This window comes from Thamnophis elegans, chromosome 8 (assembly GCF_009769535.1).
Source record: "Thamnophis elegans isolate rThaEle1 chromosome 8, rThaEle1.pri, whole genome shotgun sequence".
Lineage (NCBI taxonomy): Eukaryota > Metazoa > Chordata > Lepidosauria > Squamata > Colubridae > Thamnophis > Thamnophis elegans.
In genome coordinates this window covers 78,781,363-78,803,034 of record NC_045548.1, presented here as the reverse complement: position 1 = coordinate 78,803,034, position 21,672 = coordinate 78,781,363, and the positions used below count along the sequence as shown (strand labels likewise).

The window sequence follows — 21,672 nt, the reverse complement described above, 5'->3', positions numbered from 1 at the left end:
CCGTCTGATGAGCAAAATGCACTGGGAAGTCGGATTCACTTAAAAACCGTGTTTCTAATTTAACAACAGCAGTGATTCACTTAACAACCGTGGCGAGGAAGGTCGTAAAATGGAACAAAATTCACTTAGCAAATGTTTCACTTAGCAACAGACATTTGGGGTTCAATTGGGGTCGCAGTTCGAGGACTACCAGCCTCACTTCAACATCCTTCCTTCCCAGCTTGGTTAAGAAAGTCCTTGACTTACGACCCACAAGTGGAGTGGAACTTCCATTGCTCAGGAAATGCTGTTATGAAGGGGCTCGAAGTTTGTTGGCGATTGGTTGTTAAGTGAAGCACAGTTGTTAAGCAAATACAACTCCCTCCACCGACTTTTGCTTGTTGGAAGCCAGCTGGGAAGGCCGCAAGCGCCAATCACATAAACCCAGGACACGGGTGCCATGCACCCACATTTTGATCATGTTACTGTAGGGATGCTGTGACAGTCGTAAGTGTGAGGACTGGCCGTAAGTCACTTTTTTTCCAGAACCATGATAGCTTCGGATGATCACTAAGTAAAATGGCTGTAATTTGAGAACCACCTGTACAGTGAAAAGGGACGCAGAGTGAGGCTATTCTTGTTCTCGCTCCTTCTGCGGAAGAATTAAGGAAAATTCTGCAGTCAGAGAAGCCCAAGAATTTTGAATTGTGCCTTCTGGCTCCAAACAGCCCACGTTACAGGCATGACCGCAATACAGCCCAAAAACTTATCCTGCAAAAATTTGAGACCGTCATTGAGTTTCACCCCTGTGTATGACCTTTTCGGCCACAATTGTTAAAGGGAATCGCGCCACGTGTTAAGTGAGTCAGACGGTTTCTGCCTTCCCTGTCGATTCTGCTCGTCAAGATCTGTGTGATCTCGGGACACTGAAACCGTCGTAAATGTGAGTCAGTTGTCAAGCATCACACGTGTAAATCACATGACCACGGGGATGGCGACAATGGCTGTTAAGTGGGGGAAATGGTCATAAGACACGTTTTTCAGGGCAGTTGTAACTTCAAACGGTCACTAAACAAACTGTTGTAAGTCGAGAACTACAGGTAGTTGTTTAGGGTTAATCTGCAAAAGCGTTACTCCCTCCTGCAGGAAGCTGAGCCTTTCATCTCACACAATCCAGGCTCTCCAATTTATGGCAGAGAGAATCCACCCAGGCAGTCAGTCACAAAGTGGGTTTTATTTCCTTTTTTCCCAAAGGCGAATGGACTTCGTTTTCCCTTGAAGATATTTCGCTTCTCATCCAAGAAGCTTCTTCAGTTCTTGATCGGAAGCTTCACCAGAACGGAAGAAGCTCCTTGGATGAGAAGCGAAACATCTTCAAGGGAAAACAAAGTCCGGTTGTTTTTAGGAAGAAAAAAAAATGACCTGGATGACTGAGAATCTCCATAGACAACCACACAGGTAGAAGTTTATCGGAGGAGGAGGGGAAGAGGAGGGAGGACTGAGGGGTCCTTGATGCTCTCTGAGCTTGGTGCTTTTCTTGCAGACGTTTCATGACCCAACTATGGAACATCATCAGTGCTAGAAGGGAGGAGGGGGGTTTGCAGATAGGAGGAAGAGGGGGAGGAAATGGGAGTCCTGTGGGATCCTTGGTGTTCTCTGACCTTGATAGCTTTCTTGCAGACATTTCATGACCCAACTATGGAACATCATTAAGGAAGGAAGGACGGAGGGGGGGTAGGGAGGGAAGAAAGGGAAGGAAGGAGAGAGGAAGGAAGGAAAGGAACGAAGGGAAGAAAGAAACAAAGGGAAGGAAGGAAGGAAGGGGGGAGGAAGGGAAGGAAAGAAGGAAGGAACAAAGGGAAGGAAGGAAGGAAGGGAAGAAAGGAAGGAAGGTCTGGAGATATGCCACAGCCAGGAAAAAAATAAAAAGAGCGGAAAGAGCCAGCTGGTGAGAGAGCGTTCGGGTACTCACTCCGGCCAGTGACTTCTGGATATTCTCCCTTGCTCTGGCAATGTCGCGCAGGATGGTGCTGGCGCCGTTCTCCTGCAAACATGCAGAAAGAACCAAGTGGTGTGTTTTCCTTTTCTCTCTGTTTCCAAAGAGGCGCATTCAGACACAGGAGAGGCTCCCCCCAAGGGTGGCTCAAAATGAAAGGGGACCCGACTTTTTAAAGGTGCGCAACAGCTGGCCCATGGGGAAAAGCAGCCCGCGTGAAAATTCGCCTGCTCAGCGCAAGGCGGGCGGCTCTCAGTCAGGGAAAGTTCCAGAGGTGGTTTTCTTAATTCGTTTGAGAATGTTAACGTTTCCCATGTCTTTCCCCATTTAGCATATGGCACGTTCACATCACATTTCAAGTACAAGAGAGGAAAGTACAAAATATGGCAGAGAAAATCTAAAAATACTGGGCATATTATGTCTACACCAGGGGCCTCCAACTTTAAGCCTGGAGGACTTCAACTCCCAGAATTCTTTAAACCTGGAGGACTTCAACTCCCAGAATTCTTTAAGCCTGGAGGACTTAAGTTGTGCTGGCAGGGGAATTCTGGGAGTTGAAGTCCTCCAGGCTTAAAGTTGCCAAGGTTGGAGACCCCTGGTGTAGATCCCCAATCTTTACGGCTTGGCAGCCCAGCAAGTGGTGGGTAAGAGGGGAACTGGCCCGTGCAAGCAGTTTACTACCTCTCGCCCAACATCAGCTGCGCCCGCTGGCCATCCTCTTGCGCAGCCCAGTTCTGAATGGGCCAGGGCGCGGTAGTGGGCAACGGGCCGGGGGATTTGGCGTCTCCTGGCCTAGATTACAGAGATTGTGTTTTGTTTCTTTTGTCACAGCCGGGAAATGAATGAAGTCTCCATTGGAGACCCCTATTTTTTTGCACTGTGTCGCTATGTGTGGGATAGTTTGTCACAATTCAGTGTGGCAATTTGTCCCACTTGTAGAGGGTATCTGCACACCTTATCAGTGGCCAGTTGTGCATTTGGTTCGGTGTTGTTCATGTTGCTTAGGGCTGATCAAACCCCAGGTGGGTTTCCCATGATGCAAGGTGAACTTCAACACTGTGTGTGTGTGTGTGTGTGTGTGTGTGTGTGTGTGTGTGTGTGTGTGTGTGTGATGGGGGGGTTTCTGTCCGATGTTGTTTTCACCTTTTGTGAATATTAACACCACCTTCAACAAGTACTTTAGCAGCAGAAATGCAGGTAGCTCTCAACTTGCAACCACAACTTATGTTGCTAAGTGAGAGAAGTTTGTTAAGTGGGTTTTGCTCCATTTTACGACATTTCTCGCCACTGTTGTTAAGTGAATCTCTGCAGTTGTTATGCGGGGTTGTTAAGTGAATCGGGCTTCCTCATTGACTTGGTTTGTGAGAAGATGGCAAAAAGGGGAATCACGTGACCCCCACCCCCACCCCCCGGGACACTGCAACGGTCGTTAAATACGAGTCAAAATTCAGCGTCTGAATTTTGATGGCCTGAGCATGGCGATGATACGACAGTCGTAAGTATGAAACACGGTCATCAGAAGGCTGCCAAATGGGATCACGTGACGGGTGGTGGCAGCAATAGTCATAAGTATGAGTCAACAACCAAGCCTCCAAATTTTGATTACATGATCATGGGGGATGCTACAATAGTCGTAAGTATGAAAAATGGACATAAGTCAATTTTTCCGGAGCCGTTGTAACTTCCAAGGGTCACTAAATAAACTGTTGTAAGTCGAGGACTGCCTGTAGCCGGATGGGGAAGTTAAGTTCCATAAGCTTCCAGTAGGAAGCTGGAACCAATCAGTGTGAAGACTGCGCACCTATGCACAATGCACAGCTGGGATTCAGAGGGGTGTGTGTGTTTGCATCAGCCCATCTGCGACCTCCGCTTACCCATCAAACCCTTCACCCCATCGCTCTGGGGCTGGTTGTACTAACTCTTCATGGCTACATCCAGGGGTTCTCCTGCAACACCTCTATAGGGGCAGGGGGGAGGAAACCACCCAAATTCTGCATTAGGCAGGTGAGGGGAACTATGCCCAGCCAAGCCATCCTTAGACCACACTCATGGCGCTGTCAGTAAAATTATTTGCCGTAAAAAGGGGGCGCATGCAAGACACACCACAAATGGCTTCCACAATTCTATTGGTTTTCAGCCCAAACGCAAGTCAGTAAGTTCATTTGGGGAAACTTAGAAATGCAATAAAAATGTAATTTATCCCCAGGATATTCCGGCCAGCACTGCAAGATGAGTAATTTATTTGGTTTTTCTGTATTTCTATGCTGCCCATCACACAGGCATGCCTCTGGGTGGTTACGGGTATTGAATTTGGAAGAGGCTTAAATTCTGTGCTCCCAAATTTGAACAAAACTCTGCTTACATTAAAAAAGTGTCTATCAATCTTGTCCCCAAACAAGGACTGAGGTATTAAAACAAAAAAATGAGGGGGGTGGGACAAGCAAAAATACTGGAACAAGGAAGCAGACAAGACTCGTGATAGACTAGCTGTGAGATCAGAACAGGCTGATCTAACAATTATTCCACCAGCTAAGGACATGGGGTGACAAACACTTTCTCCCTAAAGTTAGGAATAAAATGGATTTTTTTTTTAAAAAAAAACCTCTTTCAAAATGTAACTGCAATACAGAATTCCGATTGACAGAGACCCTGAACAAAGCCCCACATATAAGGGGCTGCTTTAATGTGTTCGGATGGTGTCTCTTGTGTGGGATCCTTGGTGGTTTCCTTGCAGACATTTCATTATCCCACTAACATCATTAGTGGGATAATGATGCTTCCCAAGAGCCTGAAGCAAACTCCTGGTCCCGACAAAAACCCCTTTTATGAATTTAATGTGAATTCTGCTCATTCCCATCCTGCAAAGACTTTCAAGGGAGGATTTACAGTCACAGACCTCATCTGGCTTGGAGAGCTGCCAGGCCGAGATCTGAGAAACTTGGCCAGAAGTCTCGGAGAGTCACGAACTAATTAAGCGAACTAATGGTCTCCTGCAAACTCTACTCCCCTTCCATTCCCCCTGGGAGGGGCCATTCATCGTCCCCCTGTGGACTTACTCCCAAGTCGACCCTTGTTCCTTAGCTGCTCCCTTCATCTGGCAGCTCTGCGCATGCACACACTGGGAACAGGCTCCAGCTGTTCTTCTGCCTCAATGATGTCCAACTCCGAAGGCAGCTGATAACTGTCAGACGGCCCTGGCCCCCTCTTTGCCTCCGACACACAGCCCTCCTCAGAGCCTTCCCCAGACTCCAGGACTGGCCCATCTTCCTCCCCAACCTCCTCACTGTCCGAATCTGCTGCCAGCTCTGCTGGCGGGCCACAACAATTAGTGCTAGAAGGGAGCACTACATAGAGCACTGATGCTATTCCCTAGTTGGGTCATGAGACGTATGCAAGAAAACCACCAAGTTCAAAGAGCACCAAGGACCCCACTGGTCAATCATGAACTACAAAGATTCTCTTCTGTTATGGCATCTTTTGAGTCGTGAGTATACAAGCCTAGGAGAACAAGACACTCACGCACACTTTTGCAATTTTCCGCACATAACCAGGAGAACCACTGAAAACCAGTAGCATCTGCATGGAAATGGGGCTGGGGTAGTGTGGGGTGGAAGCCTAACCAGAGGATAAGATTGCTCCAAAGTGGTTCTCAGGAGCTAAGACAGAAACAATAATAATTATCCCAAACTTGTTCCTTCAGCTGAGAACCCACAGCGAGGTGTTCCAGGGGCTTATTTTAATAAGCCAGTTTCATTAAAATCTCAAACCAAGAATCCTGGCTTGTCCCAGAAGAGGGGGAGGCAATGGCCACAGTGACCACGCACAAATGGAGGGATTTATCCTATGTGGGTGGAAAATGAAGGAGCTGGTGTTAAACCAGAGACCTTCAAACTTGGCAACTTTTAAGACGCGTGGACTTCAACTCCCGGAATTCTCCAGCCAGCAAAGTTTGGGGAGCCCTGCGCTAAAACTATTTCCGGGATTAAAAGCTTCCTGTTAACTACAGTACTCCGATATCTGTGAGCCAGAATCTCAGACTACAACTAATGCAGGTAATCCTCGACTTACAACAATTCATTTAGTGACCGTCGAAAGGTAGAATGGCACTGGAAAAAAAATGATTTCACATTTACAACCGTTGCTGCAATTCCCAGGGTCACGTGATCAAAATGCAGACGCTTGGCAACCGGCCTCTACTTATGATGGTTGCAGTGTCCCGAGGTCACCTGATCCCCTTCTGCGACCCTCCAGTCGATGGAGGAGCCGGTGTCAGGTTTCCTAAAAATGCCCAAATTGATTCATGAGTCTCGAGCCAAGTTTCAAATACAAAACCAGCCATTTATTAGGAGCACCAATAGGCAAGGCCTTTCCGCAGTCAGATCTGAGCTTTGTTTCAGTTGTAGCTGAACTTCACCCGTTCCTTCCCTCCCCTCCCCTCCCTCGGTCTGTGTCATAAATCACATTCTCCAATGAGGTGCACCCCTCCCAAGCCTGCTGGAGTAATCTGAGATCCGACTTTAGCCGAAAGTACGTGTGGAATACGCTTAACAACCGGGGCCCTAACTTATCAACTGCGGTGATTCACTTAACAACAGTGGCAAGAAAGGCCGTAAAACAAATGTCTCACTTAACAACAGAAATTTGGGGCTCAATGATGGCCGTAGGTCGAGGACTACCTGTATTAAGTGTTCAGACTGAATGTGACGTGTTTCAGGTAATCCTTGACTTACAAATACACCTTTAGCAACCAAAGTTACAATGGTAGTAAAAAAAAAAAAGTGACAGGACCACTTTTTCACACTTAACGACCGTCGCAGTCTCCACAGGGTCACGTGATCAAAATTCAGGCACTTGGCAACTGGCTTGTACTTATGACAGTTGCCGTGTCCCAGGGTTACGTGATCCCCTTTTGCGACCCTCCGGCAAGCAAAGCCCATGGGGAAGGCAGATTCACTTCAAAACATTGTGACAAACTTAACAACTGCAGCGATTCACTTAACAACGGTGGTGAGAAAGGTCGTAAAATGGGGCAACACTCACTTAAGAACCGTCTTGCTTGGCAAAGGAAATTTTGGACTCGATTGTGATTGTTAAGTCAAGGACTACAGGCCTGTTACTCCGAGGGTTACTCGGGAATCAGGCCACCCCTCCACACACACACACACACACACACAAAGGAGCAGAACCCGCAACCGTTTCCTTGACTCTCTTTGAAGGTGCCCCACTCCCCCTCTCAGGCCAAAGACTCAAAATTATTGGGGAGTTCAAACTTACCCGATTCCAAGGGTGACTTGTCAATGGGACAGAGTTAAAAATGGCCAGAGAAATCCTCTCTATGAGTCAAGTTACGATGCTGAGAACCGAGCAGAGAAGCTACACAATTTGTACTCGCTGGTGGCGTTGGGGGAAAACGGACCATTTTTGCCATCAGATCTTTGGGGCTTTCTCAACGGGTAACCCTCAAAAGGGGAGCCGAAACTGGCAGGAGAGGCAGATAGAAATATTTTCCCAAGGTGTTGTGGCCTGGACCCTCCAGCAGCCGAATCAGAGGAGGAGGATGGGTGGGAGTCAAGGTCAGAATCAAGGCAGCCTGAGAGCTCCGAGGGGGACGAGGGAATGGCAGAGAGAGAGAGACAGAGGCGGAGCCTGGGCTGTCCGTCAGCCCTCAGATGGACAGTCAACATCCTCCAGGTCTGGAGATGACTGATGAGGAAGAGGAGGAACAGCTGTGTCGTCTGCCTGACGCCAGAATGCACAGAAGGCAGAGGAGAGGAGAGCAGTGGAAATCTACGGGCTGGTCCTTGGGACGGAAGCCCCACTGTAGCTCTGGGGATAAAAGGCAGGGGGAGGAGATGAAGAGATGTGGTGGACCACTGTTCCTCTCCCCTGCCAGACAGACCTGTTAGCCTGCGGTGAGAGAGAAAAATTTGCGCCAGGGCTGCCAGCGCGCCTAATAAAGGAATTGTTGCTTCAACTACAGGAGGGTTGTTGTGTTTGGGGAGCTGGGTCAGAACACTAGGCCTTGTGGGGACCTCAACGCAGGAGAAAAATAGGAGCTTGGATGGATCAGAGGGAACTAGGAGGTAGAAGCCCCGTTTGGGTGGGACCAGATAAAACGAGGGGCCCCCCGTGGCTTTGGGCACGGGAGATGCTAGCATCTTACCTGCGGGCAGGAAGGGCTGCGGGCTGGACCGTTCACCTGTTCATAGTACCGTTTCTCAGCATCGTCGTACTTGAATTTGTCGAACCAGATCTTCTCGTGCATAAGGAAGTGGGTTGCCATTCTCCTGCAGAGGGGAGGAGCTTAAATCAATATTTGAAAGGCCTTGGTTTTAGGATGAGCAGGTCGCCGTTCCTCTCTCTATCCCTCGGGGCCCCAGCTGGTAAAAACTCACTAACCCAGGGGTCGGCAACCTTAAACACTCAAAGTGCCACAAAAGTCCTAACTGGAAGCCCCCCCCGTTCAATTCTGGAGCCGACTGGAAGTCCGGTTCCCCACCACAGAGTCTCCTCCTAGCGTGGCATCCTTTTCCCTCTACCTGTCCTAACCGAAAGTCCTATCAATTGTGGAGCCGACCGGCGACAGGGAGCCGCAGCAGAGGGATGAAAGAGCCACATGCGGCTCCAGAGCTGCAAGTTGCTGACCGCTGCACTAACCCATCACTCTGGATCTGGGATGTCCAACCTTGACGCCTTTAAGGTGTGTAGACTTCAACTCCTAGAATTCCCGAGCCAGCCAAGGTTGGACATCCCAGATCTATACGAAAAAGCTGACCAAAATGCAATCAAACAATTACTCGAATCAAAACTGAAAATTGATCGGAACCCAACTACTAGTTAACAAATTTTGGCTTCCAAGAGGGGTACAGAAGGAGCAGCGCCCTCACTCTATTTCCCCCCCCCAGAAAATACATAGGCACCAACTCTACAAGCAACACATGATCCTTAAACGGCACAGAATGATGGGCTTGGCAGTGCCCCAACCTTCTTAGTACACTCTGAACAGGCCTCCGCTAATAGAGCCCTCAAGGGATTAAACAAAAACCACACAAGCGAGCCACTGTTTTACAACGGGCCAGTTTCCAAACTGTTTCAGGCGGTAACCTTTATCTAGGGCAGTGTTTCTCAACCTTGACAACTTGAAGTCCTGTGGAGTTGAAGTCCACAGGATTTCAAGTTGTCAAGGTTGACAAACACTGATCTAGGCAATTCAGGGATAATTAGGAATCTCAATCCTTGAATCTGCCTCTAGAAGGGAAGCACATTTTTTTTTAAAAAATGCACATGGTAATAAAATACTGGATGTGGGCTGGAATTCAGCAGCAATGGAAATAAATGGACAGTAGGACAGATGGATTACCGCGACTAACAGGGCAAAATATAATCACAGGGCAAAAGATTTAAAATCTATCACAGTTGCCCTTAGAGATGCTTACTAAACTACAGATGGTACACCACAGAGTACCATGAACGCCATCAAAAAGTACTTCATCTCAAGAGGCATCCAAAATCTGGTTTATGCCCTTCATGCAGGCCTAAAACGTCAAGCATCCAGGCTTCTATAAAATAGAATAGAATAGCAGAGTTAGAAGGGACCTTGGAGGTCTTCTAGTCCAACCCGCTACCTAGGCAGGAAACCCTACACCATTTCAGAGAAATGGCTATCCAACATTTTCTTAAAGACTTCCAGTGTTGGGGCATTCACAACTTCTGGAGGCAAGTAGTTCCACTGATTAATTGTTCTAACTGTCAGGAAATTTCTCCTTAGTTCTAAGTTGCTTCTCTCCTTGATTAGTTTCCACCCATTGCTTCTTGTTCTACCCTCAGGTGCTTTGGAGAATAGCTTGACTCCCTCTTCTTTGTGGCAACCCCTGAGATATTGGAACGCTGCTATCATGTCTCCCCTAGTCCTTCAATTCATTAAACTAGACATACCCAGTTCCTGCAACCATTCTTCATATGTTTTAGCCTCCAGTCTCCTAATCCTCTTTGTTGCTCTTTTCTGCACTCTTTCTAAAGTCTCCGCATCTTTTCTACATCGTGGCAACCAGAACTGAATGCCGTATTCCAAGTGTGGCTGTTTTATTATCCTTCAAATCATCTCTGCCCTCTAGTGCCCCTCTTGTGAAGCAGCATTTCTACAAACATTGCCCCCAAGGGGGACCACGACAACACATCACAGGACAACTCACCGTGGCCAAATTCGCCACGGGGCAAGAGTTACACTAATATCGAAGAAATGGTGCAATGGGATCATTAAAGGAAAGATGCCGAAACAGGGACAGAATGAAATGTGAATGACAGAAATGACAATAATTCAACTCAATTGTTGAATGGTCCCGCAGCCACAATCTGGGGGAGTTACTAAGGTCACGTTATCCAGTAGGCTGCAGCAAGTTCTCCCACCCTGGCACCAAGGACCAGGTTTTTGGAGAATTTGACACATTTTTCTCAAATGAGACCAGGCAGAACATGCTTCCAACACATTGCATGCACAGAGTCATTAAAGGGGAGGGGGGGTGGCTTTTAAAATCTAGATTCAGTGAATGAAGCACTCCTTCATCTCACATTAGCTCGGTACTCATCTGTCAAGTCGCCCCAAAACAGAGACGCAAAGGACCTCTTTCCACACCCTTTCCTTAACTCTGGAACACCGGAATGCATTCTCAGAATACAGAATCACTGAGTTGGGAGGGACCTTGGAGGTCTTCTAGTCCAACCTCCTGCTCAGGCAGCAAACCATTTCAGACAAATGTTTGTTCAGTCCAGGTGTTTTCAAACTTGGCAACTTTAAGACTTGTGGACTTCCAATTCCCAGAATTCTCCAGCCAGCAAAGCTGGCTGGAGAATTCTGGGAGTTGGAAGTCCACAAGTCTTAAAGTTGCCAAGTTTGGGGACCTCTGGACCAGTCTCTTCTTAAAAGCTTCCAGTGATGGATCACCCACAACTTCTGGAGGACAGATATTCCAACTGTTAATTGTTCCAACTGCTAGGAAATTTCTCCTTAGCCCGAGGATCTCCTAAAAGAGTAGGGTTAATTTCCTTTTTTCAATAATGCTTCCTGCCAAAACGAAGCATCGTGAGTCCCAGTGGGGCAGGGGTTAGAATGCAGTACTGCAGGCTAGTTCTGCTGACTGCTGGCTGTTCGATCCTGACCGGCTCGACTCAGACTTCTTTCCTTCTGAGGTGGATAAAATGAGGACCCAGATGGTTGGGGACAAGAGGCTGACTCTGTAAACTGCTTAGGGAGGGTTATAAAAGCACTGTGAAACGGTATATAAGCCTAAGGGTGATTGCTATCCATCACTGTTTCTATCTATCCATCTCTCTCGCCTACCCATCTCTGTCTGATTGATCCCCCCATCCCTCCATCTGCAGTACTGCAGGCTGCCCATTGCCAAGAGTTTGATCCTGACCGGCTCGAGGTTGATCCAGCCTCCCATCCTTCAAAGATCAGTAAAATGAGGACCCAGATTGTTGGGGGCAAGAGGCTGATTGTGTAAATCGCTTAGAGAGGGCCGTAAAGCACTGGGAAGCGGTACATGTCTAAGTTATCTTAGCCCTGGCTGGTTGCACACCGACAGCATATCTCACATCCTCTGCATGTTCCAGCTGATTCTTTATAGCTATGATGTTGGGACTGAGAACATCCTCCCTCCCCCCGCCAACCGCCCCCCACATGCATTTCCTACTTAGCATCAGGCTCTGGTGCGCTGGAGGGCTGCGCAGTGGGCTGGGAGGCCTTGGCTCGCGTGGCTTCCGATAGTCGGCTGGCCTCTTCTTGGGCAAGGGAGGCGTAGAAGCATGCTTCTGCACTGTCGTATGTGGGCTTGCTGAACCACAAAGATTCGGTGTCCGGGTGCATAAAATGCCAGGCGGGAGGTTGCGGCTGTGTTGCCGCTGCCGTTTCTTGGGGCGATGGAGTCCCAACGGCAGCGTTGTTCCCCCGTTTCCCCGTCGGCTGCTTCCTGAGGCTGCTCCGGCCCTTCTTCTCTTTCCGCCCCTTCCTGGAGATGTCCGCGTGGCCACGCTCCTGCAGCCTCACCTTCCCCGGAGGGTGGCCGTCGAACATGTTGGCGTAGAACAATCGCTCGGCGTCATCATAGATCGGCTTCTCCAGCCAGACTTCCGACAGCAGAGCCCGCAAACTGGAGCCCGGAGGTTTGCCGTTCACCGTCTGGTTTGCATCTCCCGCTGGGACGAACGGAGCGTCGGGGGCCTGATGCTCGGTATCGGCAACGTGGGCCGGAGTGGAAGGCGTAGCCAGGGCCGTCACGTAGCCCTCGTCCGGTGTGACGGGCCCGGCGCTGGCCAGCTTCAGAACGGACGGGGGCTGCAGCAGATGTGCGAGCGTCACAAGTTGGGACTTTTCCACAAAAGCCGCCTCGGCGTCGTCAAAGTCAAATTTGTTCACCCACACGTCCTGAATGACGTGATGGCACGCCATGAGGTTGCCGTGGGCACAGCGCAAGACGGCTGTGTTTCCACCGAGCTCGGCCTGGGCCTGGATGGCATCTTCGGACCAAGGCACCACAGCAGCTGGCTCAACGACGGGAAGTGCCACCGGGGGCAAAGAGTCGGCGAGCTTCACGTGGTAGGCATATTCCACATGGTCAAACCGAGGCTTGTCAAACCAGACGTGGTCAGCCATAAGTCCCGCCAAGACGGGATCTATCTTGGGCCCCAAAGGCTTGGCTTTTGGAGAATACTTCCTTTTCTTCTGCTTCTTCCCGCTGCCAACCCGCCACAGCTCGGCCTTCAACGCTTCCTCGGCGTGTTCCTCGTGGCAGAAGCCGTTCACGGCCACCAGCTCTTGGCAAGGCCTGGCTGCCGAGGCGGCTAACGCTGCTTCTCGTTCATAGTGAAGCCTCTCGGCCTCGTCGTACTTTGGCTTGTCCACCCAGACCTTTTCGGTGGGGTACAGCAGCTTCCTGGTTCTCATCTTCGGAACGGGGCACCAGCAAGGAGAGACAAGCACAAGAGTACAGTGGCTCAAATAACACACCACAAAGCAGCGGGCGATGCCGCGGCCTTCTCCAACCCGGGCGCATGGGCCCTGCTGGCTGGAACTCTAGAATGGTGGCACCCGATACTTGGTGGGAGAAAGCTTGGAAAGGCTGTGCAATGCCCCCGAGCGCCACCATTTACAGGCAGTCCTCAACTTACGACCACAATTAAGCCCAACATTTCTGTGGCTGAGCGAGACAGTTGTTAAGGGGGTCTTTTCCTACTGTACGACCTTTAAGCAAATCACTGCAGTTGTTAAATAAGTCACACGGCACCCCCATGGACTTTGCTTGTCAGGAGGTCACAAAAGGGGACCCACACAAAACCTCCCTCCTCCTGGGACACTGCAACCGTCATAATTATGAGTCAGTTGCCAAGAGGCCGGATTTTGATCATTTGACCACTGGGGATGCTGCAGCGGTCATAAGTGTGACAAATGGTCGTAAGTAACATTTCAGTGCCGTTGTAACTTTGAACGGTCACTAAATGAACCTGTTTCAAGTCGAGGGCTACTTGCATACATATCCCTCGACTTACGCTGACATTTGGGGACCAACATTTCCGTGGCTAAGCAACATGATTTTTAAATATGTCGTGGTCCATTTTATGACCTGTTCTGCTGGGACACGTAAGTGAATCGCTGCAGTTGTTAAGTAAATCATGTGGTCATTAAGTGAATCTCGCTTCCTCCCACTGGCTTGGCTTGTCAGAAGCTGGCTGGGAAAATAGCAAAGGCTATCCCATGATCCCAGGGATGCTTCAACCGTCGTAAATATGTGCTGGTTGCCATGTACCCCAATTTTGATTGTGTGATTGTGGTTAGTCAAGGGCCGATTGCAAGGCATCTTCCAGTGCCACTGTAAACAACTGGTCGTAGGTCGAGGACTACCTGTATACAAAGCCCTAATCGTTTGAATGATTGCGCCATTTTTTAAGAAAAAAGGTGCTTTAAGCTAATTGTTTAGAGCAGTGTTTCTCAACCTTGGCAACTTGAAGATGTCTGGACTTCAATTCCCAGAATTCCCCAGCCAGCATTCGCTGGCTGGGGAATTCTGGGAGTTGAAGTCCAGACATCTTCAAGTTGCCAAAGTTGAGAAACACTGGTTTAGAGAGCTCTTCTGCCCCTTGTCATTCTCTAGTATGCCAACAATATTTTCATATTATTTTTTTATGCTTTGTATTTCTTAAACAGCCCATCTTCCTTCCTTGTGAGTACTCCAGCAAGCAGCTTCAACAGAAGCAGGCAATCTGTGACTGCTAGATGTTCAGACTTTTAACATTCCCACAATCTGCCCGCATCGATCCCGGAAGGGGCTCAAGTCCTAAACATCCAGAAGAGACAGAGAGAAGCAACTTCTTGGGAGAAGCTCCGCGCTTCCGTGGTGCATGTTGAAACCCATGTTCAAAGACCTTTGTTATGGGCTAGCAGTTTTCTGGGGCCGGAGTGGCCAATCAATACTGTTTGGGCCAATTCCGCTTCATGAAGGGGATTTAGGAGTGGCAAGGTCTCCGCAGGTGGCAGGGCATTCCTGGGGTTGGAAGCTAAGCAGGATTAGGCCTGGTAACTATTTGGATGGGAGACCACCAGGAAACATGTGGGCTGTAGGCTAGTCTAGAAAGATTTTTTTTTTAAATCCTGGAAGTTTGGTTAAGAAAACAGCATGAAGTAGTGTTCCATAAGCCTTTCATTAAGAGGCTTTAAAAGGTGTGTGTCTGTCTATTTGTGTGTGTGTTTTGGCTAGAGGTCTTGGTTGTCTCCCTTAACATTCAACACAAGTAGCCCTCACTTGGCAACCAAAATTGGGACTGGCAACTTGGTTAAGGGAAGCACTTGCTAAGTGTAGCCACAACTGTACTTATGATCTTATTAGACCCTATTTGAAAGTCATAAATGCAAGAATTGATTGCAACATTGATTTTTTTATCATCGTAATTGCAAAAGGGTTGTTGTACAGAACAGTCACTAAATGAGGACTGCCTCTACTGAAGGAATTCAGTCCCATCCCTCCTGGTGAAGAAGGGAAGACTTTCCTCCACAATTTATGGCCCAAAACATCCCATAAATTGTCAGTTCTGTTTCTTCTAGAAGGGGATATTTCACGCAAATAAAGCAGAATTAAAAACTCTCAGGTGGAAAAAACTAACTTCTTAGTTAAAGGACATTTTAAGGATCTGGTTGGCAAAATAACTCTAAACTCCCCAAAACCTCCTGCTGAGGTTTGGATACCCAAATTACGTGCTACTCAGGAAGAATTTCCGAACCTTTGCCGGTTTTAAATATATGCGATTGACAATTTTGGTGCCTCATTGTGGTCCACATGTAGATGAAATTACTTGGCATTAACCTGAACAAAAGTCAGGCCATCCCTCAAAGGGCCGCTGCTGCTGTTTAAAATGTACATTTCATCTCATGTATGTTTAACAACACTTTCCCTACTTACTGTTGGGAGACTTGAAATGGAGCACTCTTACTACAAATTTGAAAAAGTTACTTGTCTAACCTTGAGTGCATCCATCACAAATTTGAAGTAAGATGTTAAAAAGCTGTAAGCTGTTATGAGCCAAGTCCCGGAATAAAGCATTAAGTGGACTTCCAAGGAATTGTGACAGGCATTAAATGCCTTTGACATCACAATGCCACCTCGGGGGAGACAAACCAAGGACTAATAGTAATAGTAGCTTTAGCCTAGTGTAAAATATATGATTGTCACAATACTAGTATATATATTTTTCTACTGTGCCTTCCTACTTCGATTCATTTATAATCCGGTATTGCACTGATGTTGTTTTTCACATACAAAGCCATACAAGGAACATTTTAACTGTCGTCCTGGCCTAACATTCCCTTGGGCAATTTTCAATACCATCTCTCAGATCTAAAGTGGATCAAAGAATAAGATAGCAGCCCAAGAATTAGGAAAAAGAGGAGGCAAGTGACTGAAGCAGGGAGACTGGAGGGCCTGAAAAGTTTTGTAAGTTTAAGCACATTTGCAGGAGGAAAGCTCAATTTATACAAGGACAACTTGGGAGAAGTTTTATTTTAACAATTCAGATGTTTTGTGTGTCAAAATGCACAAAATATAGCGACATCTTTCTATCTCAAAAATCAAATAACGCTCACTGTTATTATATGGGGTTTGAAATGTGTCTTGCTCAGGTAAAATTGGATTGGTTTATATATCAATACTTTTACTATAAGAATTTCATTTATTCACATTTTTGCACCGCCCATCCATCTCAGACAGGGACTATCGTGGCCAATCTTTGTCTTCTCAGAGTCCATCATCATCATCTCAATCAGCCAAGCAATTCATTTCATCTCATTCCCAGATTTTCGGGAAAGAATCATCCTCCTCTAAATCCTAAATCGATCCTGGAACTAGAATTTTCTAGGAGGGAAAGCAAGCCAATGAAAGGTGCTCCATTTCATAAACCAATTTGTAAGAGCAGCCTTAAAAAAAAAAGGAGCTTATGGACTCTTTCAAGTATATCAAAATGTTCGCAGCACAACAACATACCAAGTTCACAGATTGTCCACATTATTTTACATTTGTTTCTGGAAGACAGTAAACTTAGGTTTGCCCATGTACAGGAAACCCCCAATTTACGATCACAGTTGAGTGCATCATTTCTGTTGTTAACCAAGATAGTTGTTAAGTGAGTTTTACCCCATTTTTACAACTGTTCTTGCCAACTGTTAAGTGAATCTCGCTTTCCGGTTGACTTTACTTGTCAGGTCACAAAAAGTGACCCTGGGACATGGGCAACAGTCATAAATACCAGTCAGTTGCCAAACGCATGATGATCACGCAACCATTGGGATGCTGCAAGGGACAGAAATTTGAAGACTGTCCATGAGTCAACTTTCTTCAGCGTCACTGTAACTGAGCAATCACTCATGATCATTAAGTCCAGCACTCCCTGTTCTGGGGGTAAGGCTTTCACAGCTGGCCTAGGTTGGTGGGCTTCAGAATTTAGTGGCCCTGGTCTAGATTAGGCATTGTTCTGGCATTTTGTGGGCAGCTGTGGCTGGCATCTTTCAAGGTGTCCTGCAGCAGAGCAGGGACTATAGTCTGAATCCCTCTCTCTGTGGCCAGATGACCTGGATGTTCTTTGTATGGCTTTGCTGGCAGCTTGCAATGCTCTGGGAATGGGAAGGATAAATACTGAAGATAATGCTAACTATCATGTGGCTTAGTTCATCATGTGCAAACCCATCCTGAGAACAAAGTGAGAGTTTCTTTTAAACAACGTGGGAGAACCCGCATATGATGTGCGTTATGTCAACATTGTGGCATGGAAAAAACTATCAGCAGTTTTGCTAATATTGAAGAATTGGAGGATTATAAATAGTGACAGAATTACAGTTTCACTGAATGAAATGCAATTTTTCTCGCCCTACCACTCTGTTGCATCAAAAGGAAAGAGAGACGTTTGAAAAGGAGGTCTCAAAACAATAGGACTCTTTTAAAAACACGAGATTCGCATCAGGGGAAAAAGGACTTTTAGTGTTAACCAGTCAAGAAATGTTCCGTGTAGTTGGCAGATACTTACTTTTTGGTTCCTAGGAAGGCATTAAAAGTAGAAGAAAGAGAAAGCATTAAAAGGAGAAGAAAGGAAAAGTAAAAATATTGTTTCTACAGGTAACAACAGAAGAGAGTAAAATGGCAAATCGCTGGAACAATACTGTAAAAACTACTACTCTGTGATTACACTATTGATTACAACATTTCTCAACTGTGGCAACTTTAAGCCTGGAGGATTTCAACGCCCAGAATTCTCCAGCCAGCAAAGTCCACCCATCTTCAGGTTTCATTTTTAAGAAACATTGGCACATGCCAATGGTACAAGGACTTCTGCTGAATTCATAATTCCATTTTCCTTTAAGTCCAAAGTTAACAAATTTCCAATATATCCCACCGTAGGACTACATATCTCCAAACCTCGAGAGTAACTAACTGCTCCCATATTTCCAAACGTTGAAAGCCGTGTTTCTCTACCATTTTAAACTTAAAATAAGCCCAGTTATGAAAATAGTTTCCAAACCCTGATGATGGGAGAATTTATTTCAGATTCTGAATACATTAATTTTACTTGTAAGCTAGCTGTTACATCCAGTTCCTCATTCATCATAAACCTATAACAAATTAATCATTTCTGGGATAAATTTTAAACAATCAAGATGAGTTCCTATTTAAAACATAGCAATAACACACCGTGGGTGGAACTTCTAAAGCTATGAAGTCCACCATCAAAGCCACTGGAACTGACCTGCTAAAGCACATGACTTGACATACATGTTCTGTTGTGCATGTGGACAGCCATAAAAATCACCTATTCATAAACAGACTCACAACAGTGCAATGTTTTAATTTAAGCTCTTATGCGCGAATGGCAGGTTATTTGCTATAGGATCAATGAAAGCATGCCTGAATTTGGTCATCACAAAATGTTTATACGTGTGCTAGAAAGAAAAAGGGCGTTGGTACTTACCTGATACGCCTCTTCTCATAGTGGGGGGAGGAGTATCCAGAATGGGTTGACTTTGTCCTCTCATGATTGGATGAGTCAGATAAGCTCTTTGGGTAACGCCCCCTGGCCAGCAGGACTACCCATTCTTTTGACGAAGAGCTCCATCCGACTCGTTGCACCATTCACTCCAGACTCTTAATTCAGTTCTTAGCTTTTATCGTCTTCAACATCAATATTTATATAACTTCATAAAACTGTGAACATAAAACTTAGTCGTACAAACATAGTCAGGGAGGGACTGGATACTCCTCCCCCCACTATGAGAAGAGGCGTATCAGGTAAGTACCAACGCCCTTTCTCCATAGTGAGGGGGGAGGAGTATCCAGAATGGGACGTACCAAAGCCTGCACGTCCCTAGGGAGGGAGACCCCAGAGGCCCCATGTCCCCCGCTTGTGCCAGTTGAGGCGTGGGCTCCGCCCTGTGAACCACCTGCAACGCCCTGCGTTCAAGAGGCCCTGCGTCCAAGAGGCTTTTGCCCTGCGGGGTAAAAGAGTCCAGTTTATGGTTCCTAGCAAAGGGAGAGGGGGAAGCCCACATGGCTGCCCTGCAGATTCCGGCCAGGGCTGTCTGCGTGGCCCAGGCCCTGGATGTGGCTGCGCTCCGCGTGGAGTGAGCTGTGATATGATTGGTGTCTGTAAGCCCTGTGATTGGTATGCAGTGGCAACGCAGGTTTGCAACCACCTACCTATTGTGGTGGAAGTCACCCTGTTACCCAGGCCCCTATTTGGAAGGAAACAAACAGAGCTTCGGATTTCCTGACTGGCCTGGTTCTCCTGAGATAATCCTCAGGGCCCTCCTTATGCCCAGAGTGAGCCACTTCTTTCCCCCCGTCTGGACAGAAGTTGGGCAAATCAGTTCCTGGGTTTGATGGAAGCAGAAGCCCACCTTGGGATGAAGGGCGTAACCCCACTCAGTCTTAGTGGGGGAAGCAGAGACCCTCCCCGGTGGAGAGCTTGCAGTTCATATATCTGCCTGGCGGGGGGGGATGGCCACCAGAAAGGCCACCGTGAGAATCAGGAACTTAAGGGAAGCTGTTCGTAAAGGCTCAGATGGAGCGCCTATTGGAGCGTCCCCTACCCTGTGTAAGTCCCAGGAATGGTACTTGAACGCTGCGTGCGGTTTGGGGTTGGAAGCCCCCTTGAGGAATTGTCTGACCACAGGATGGTGAGTCAAGCTCTGGTTCCTGCCACGCAGGACAACTGGCGAGAAGTCTGGGACCTGTCTCCTAATTGTGTTAGAAGCTAACCCTCTGTCCCGGCCTGCCTGGAAGAGGTCCAGAATCTGAGGCACTGAGGCCTGGCTAGGATTGTGCCCCAGGGAATTACACCATGAGGCAGAGGCCTGCCACATGGAGCCATATATACGCTCTGTGGAAGGTGTGCGGGCAGTCTGGATAGTCTGCATCACCCTGGGGGGGGGGGGGAGGGTCTTTCCCCAGGATGCTCCGTTCCAAGAGCTAAGCGGTCAGCTGGAGCCACTGACGGTCTGGGGGATTCTCCATGGCCTCTCTGTTGAAAGCGACCGGAGCTCTGCAACCACAGTCTCCGGGGCCAGAGAGGCGCCAACAGAACCCCTTCCGCCCCCTCCCGAAGGGTTTCCCATATGACCCTGGGGATCAGGGGTAAGGGCGGAAGGCATACCGACAACCCCTGGTCCAGGGGCTTCGCAGATCGTCCGCCCCTTCTGCCCCCCCCCCATGTCTGGTACCTGGAGATGACCCTCAGGAGCTGAGCGTTGAGGGGCGTGGCGGATAAGTCGATCTCCGGGTGTCCGAAGCACTCTGCCATTTCCTTGAAGATTGCTGGCTGCAGCTTCCGCTCCAAACTGTCCCCTTGGTCCGGCTGAGCCAGTCGGCTCTGATGTATCCCACCCCTGCTATATGTTCTGCCCTCAGCGAAAGTTGTCTAAATTCATAGGCTATCTGAGGTGCTTCTGCGATCTCTCATAGTCGGGCATCCCATTCTGAGTTTGTGGTGGGTTCTGGCATGGGGACCAGCCTGTCTGACCCTTTTTTCCCCCCGGCCATAAGGGTGCTATGATTCTATGGCTAGGATTAGCGCAGAGATATTCTGAATGTAAACACCGATGGCGTTTAATGGGCGGCCACTAGAGTGTGTGTAACGATGAAGTGAGGGAAGCTAAGGCTCACAATAAAGGCCTGCCACAAAGGTAAATTAATAATAATAACAAGAATCACAACAACAATAATAATAATAAAATAAAATACAAAAAGGGGGGCATCTTCCCGCCTGATAAAACCAAGAAAAATTAAGGAAACAATTGGTCCCTTGCTGGGAGAAAGTGGCCCGAAGGTGACAGGCAGCAGGGGTAGAGCCGAACTATTTAACTCGTGCTTGGCATCTGTCTTTACCAGCAGGGATAAACTATCCAACCTATCAAAAACAGCACCCCAAATTCAGATTAGGAACCCAAGATGAGATAGGGAAGAAATGGTAGCCTGTCTATCTTAGGCAAGGTCCAATTCCCAGGACCGGGTTACACCCCAGGGATCTGAAGGAGCTGGCGGATGAGATCTCCAAACAACTGAAACTATATCTATCAGAGCTCCTGGAGTACCGGAGAACCACTATAGAATTGCTGATGTGATTCCCCCACTTCAGAAAGTGAGAAAACCGGCTCGAGAGCCCAAAGCCAACATGGGTTTGTCAAAAACAGATCATACTAGACTAGCCATAATGAATGTTGTGTTTTATAGTTAATTTTTTATTCACGTTTCTTTTATGTCTTGTTTTGCACTCCCTTCCCCCATTGTTGTAAGCCGCCCTGAGTCCCCTCAGGGAAAAGGACGGCCTATAAATGTTCAATAAATCTAAATCTACAAATCTTCTTAGATTACGGTGACAACCCTAGTGGACCATAGGAATGCCATTGATATAGTTAACTTGGACTTCAGCAAGTCCTGATAAGGTAGACCATAACCTACTACTAGATAAAGTAGAAGACTGAGGGTTAGACCTAGTCACACCAGGTGCCTTGGTAACTGGTGCACACACCTGTACTCCTCAATGGGACTGCCTCTTCATGGAGGGAAGAGTGCAGTGAGTCCCCCAAGGCTCAGTGTTGAGCCCAGTACTCTTCAACATCTTCATCAGTGATTTGAATGAGGGTGTTAGGTGTGTAAGCTAACATTTGGGAT

General features: G+C 47.7%; 1 protein-coding gene across 2 annotated transcripts in view; it reads right to left on the bottom strand.

The window, feature by feature from the left end:
• Nucleotides 1-21,672, bottom strand: part of EEF1D (eukaryotic translation elongation factor 1 delta) — a 44,684-nt gene that overhangs the window by 14,950 nt on the left and 8,062 nt on the right. Inside the window, exons 2-3 of one of the 2 annotated variants that reach the window (XM_032222615.1) lie at nucleotides 8,139-8,262; nucleotides 1,952-2,023 (exon numbers count right to left, since the gene is read on the bottom strand). In XM_032222615.1, the coding sequence (XP_032078506.1) occupies nucleotides 1,952-2,023; nucleotides 8,139-8,258 (192 nt within the window). In that variant the 5' untranslated portion in view covers nucleotides 8,259-8,262. The remainder of the gene's footprint in view (nucleotides 1-1,951; nucleotides 2,024-8,138; nucleotides 8,263-21,672) is intronic. The other variant, XM_032222616.1, reaches the window with a different exon arrangement.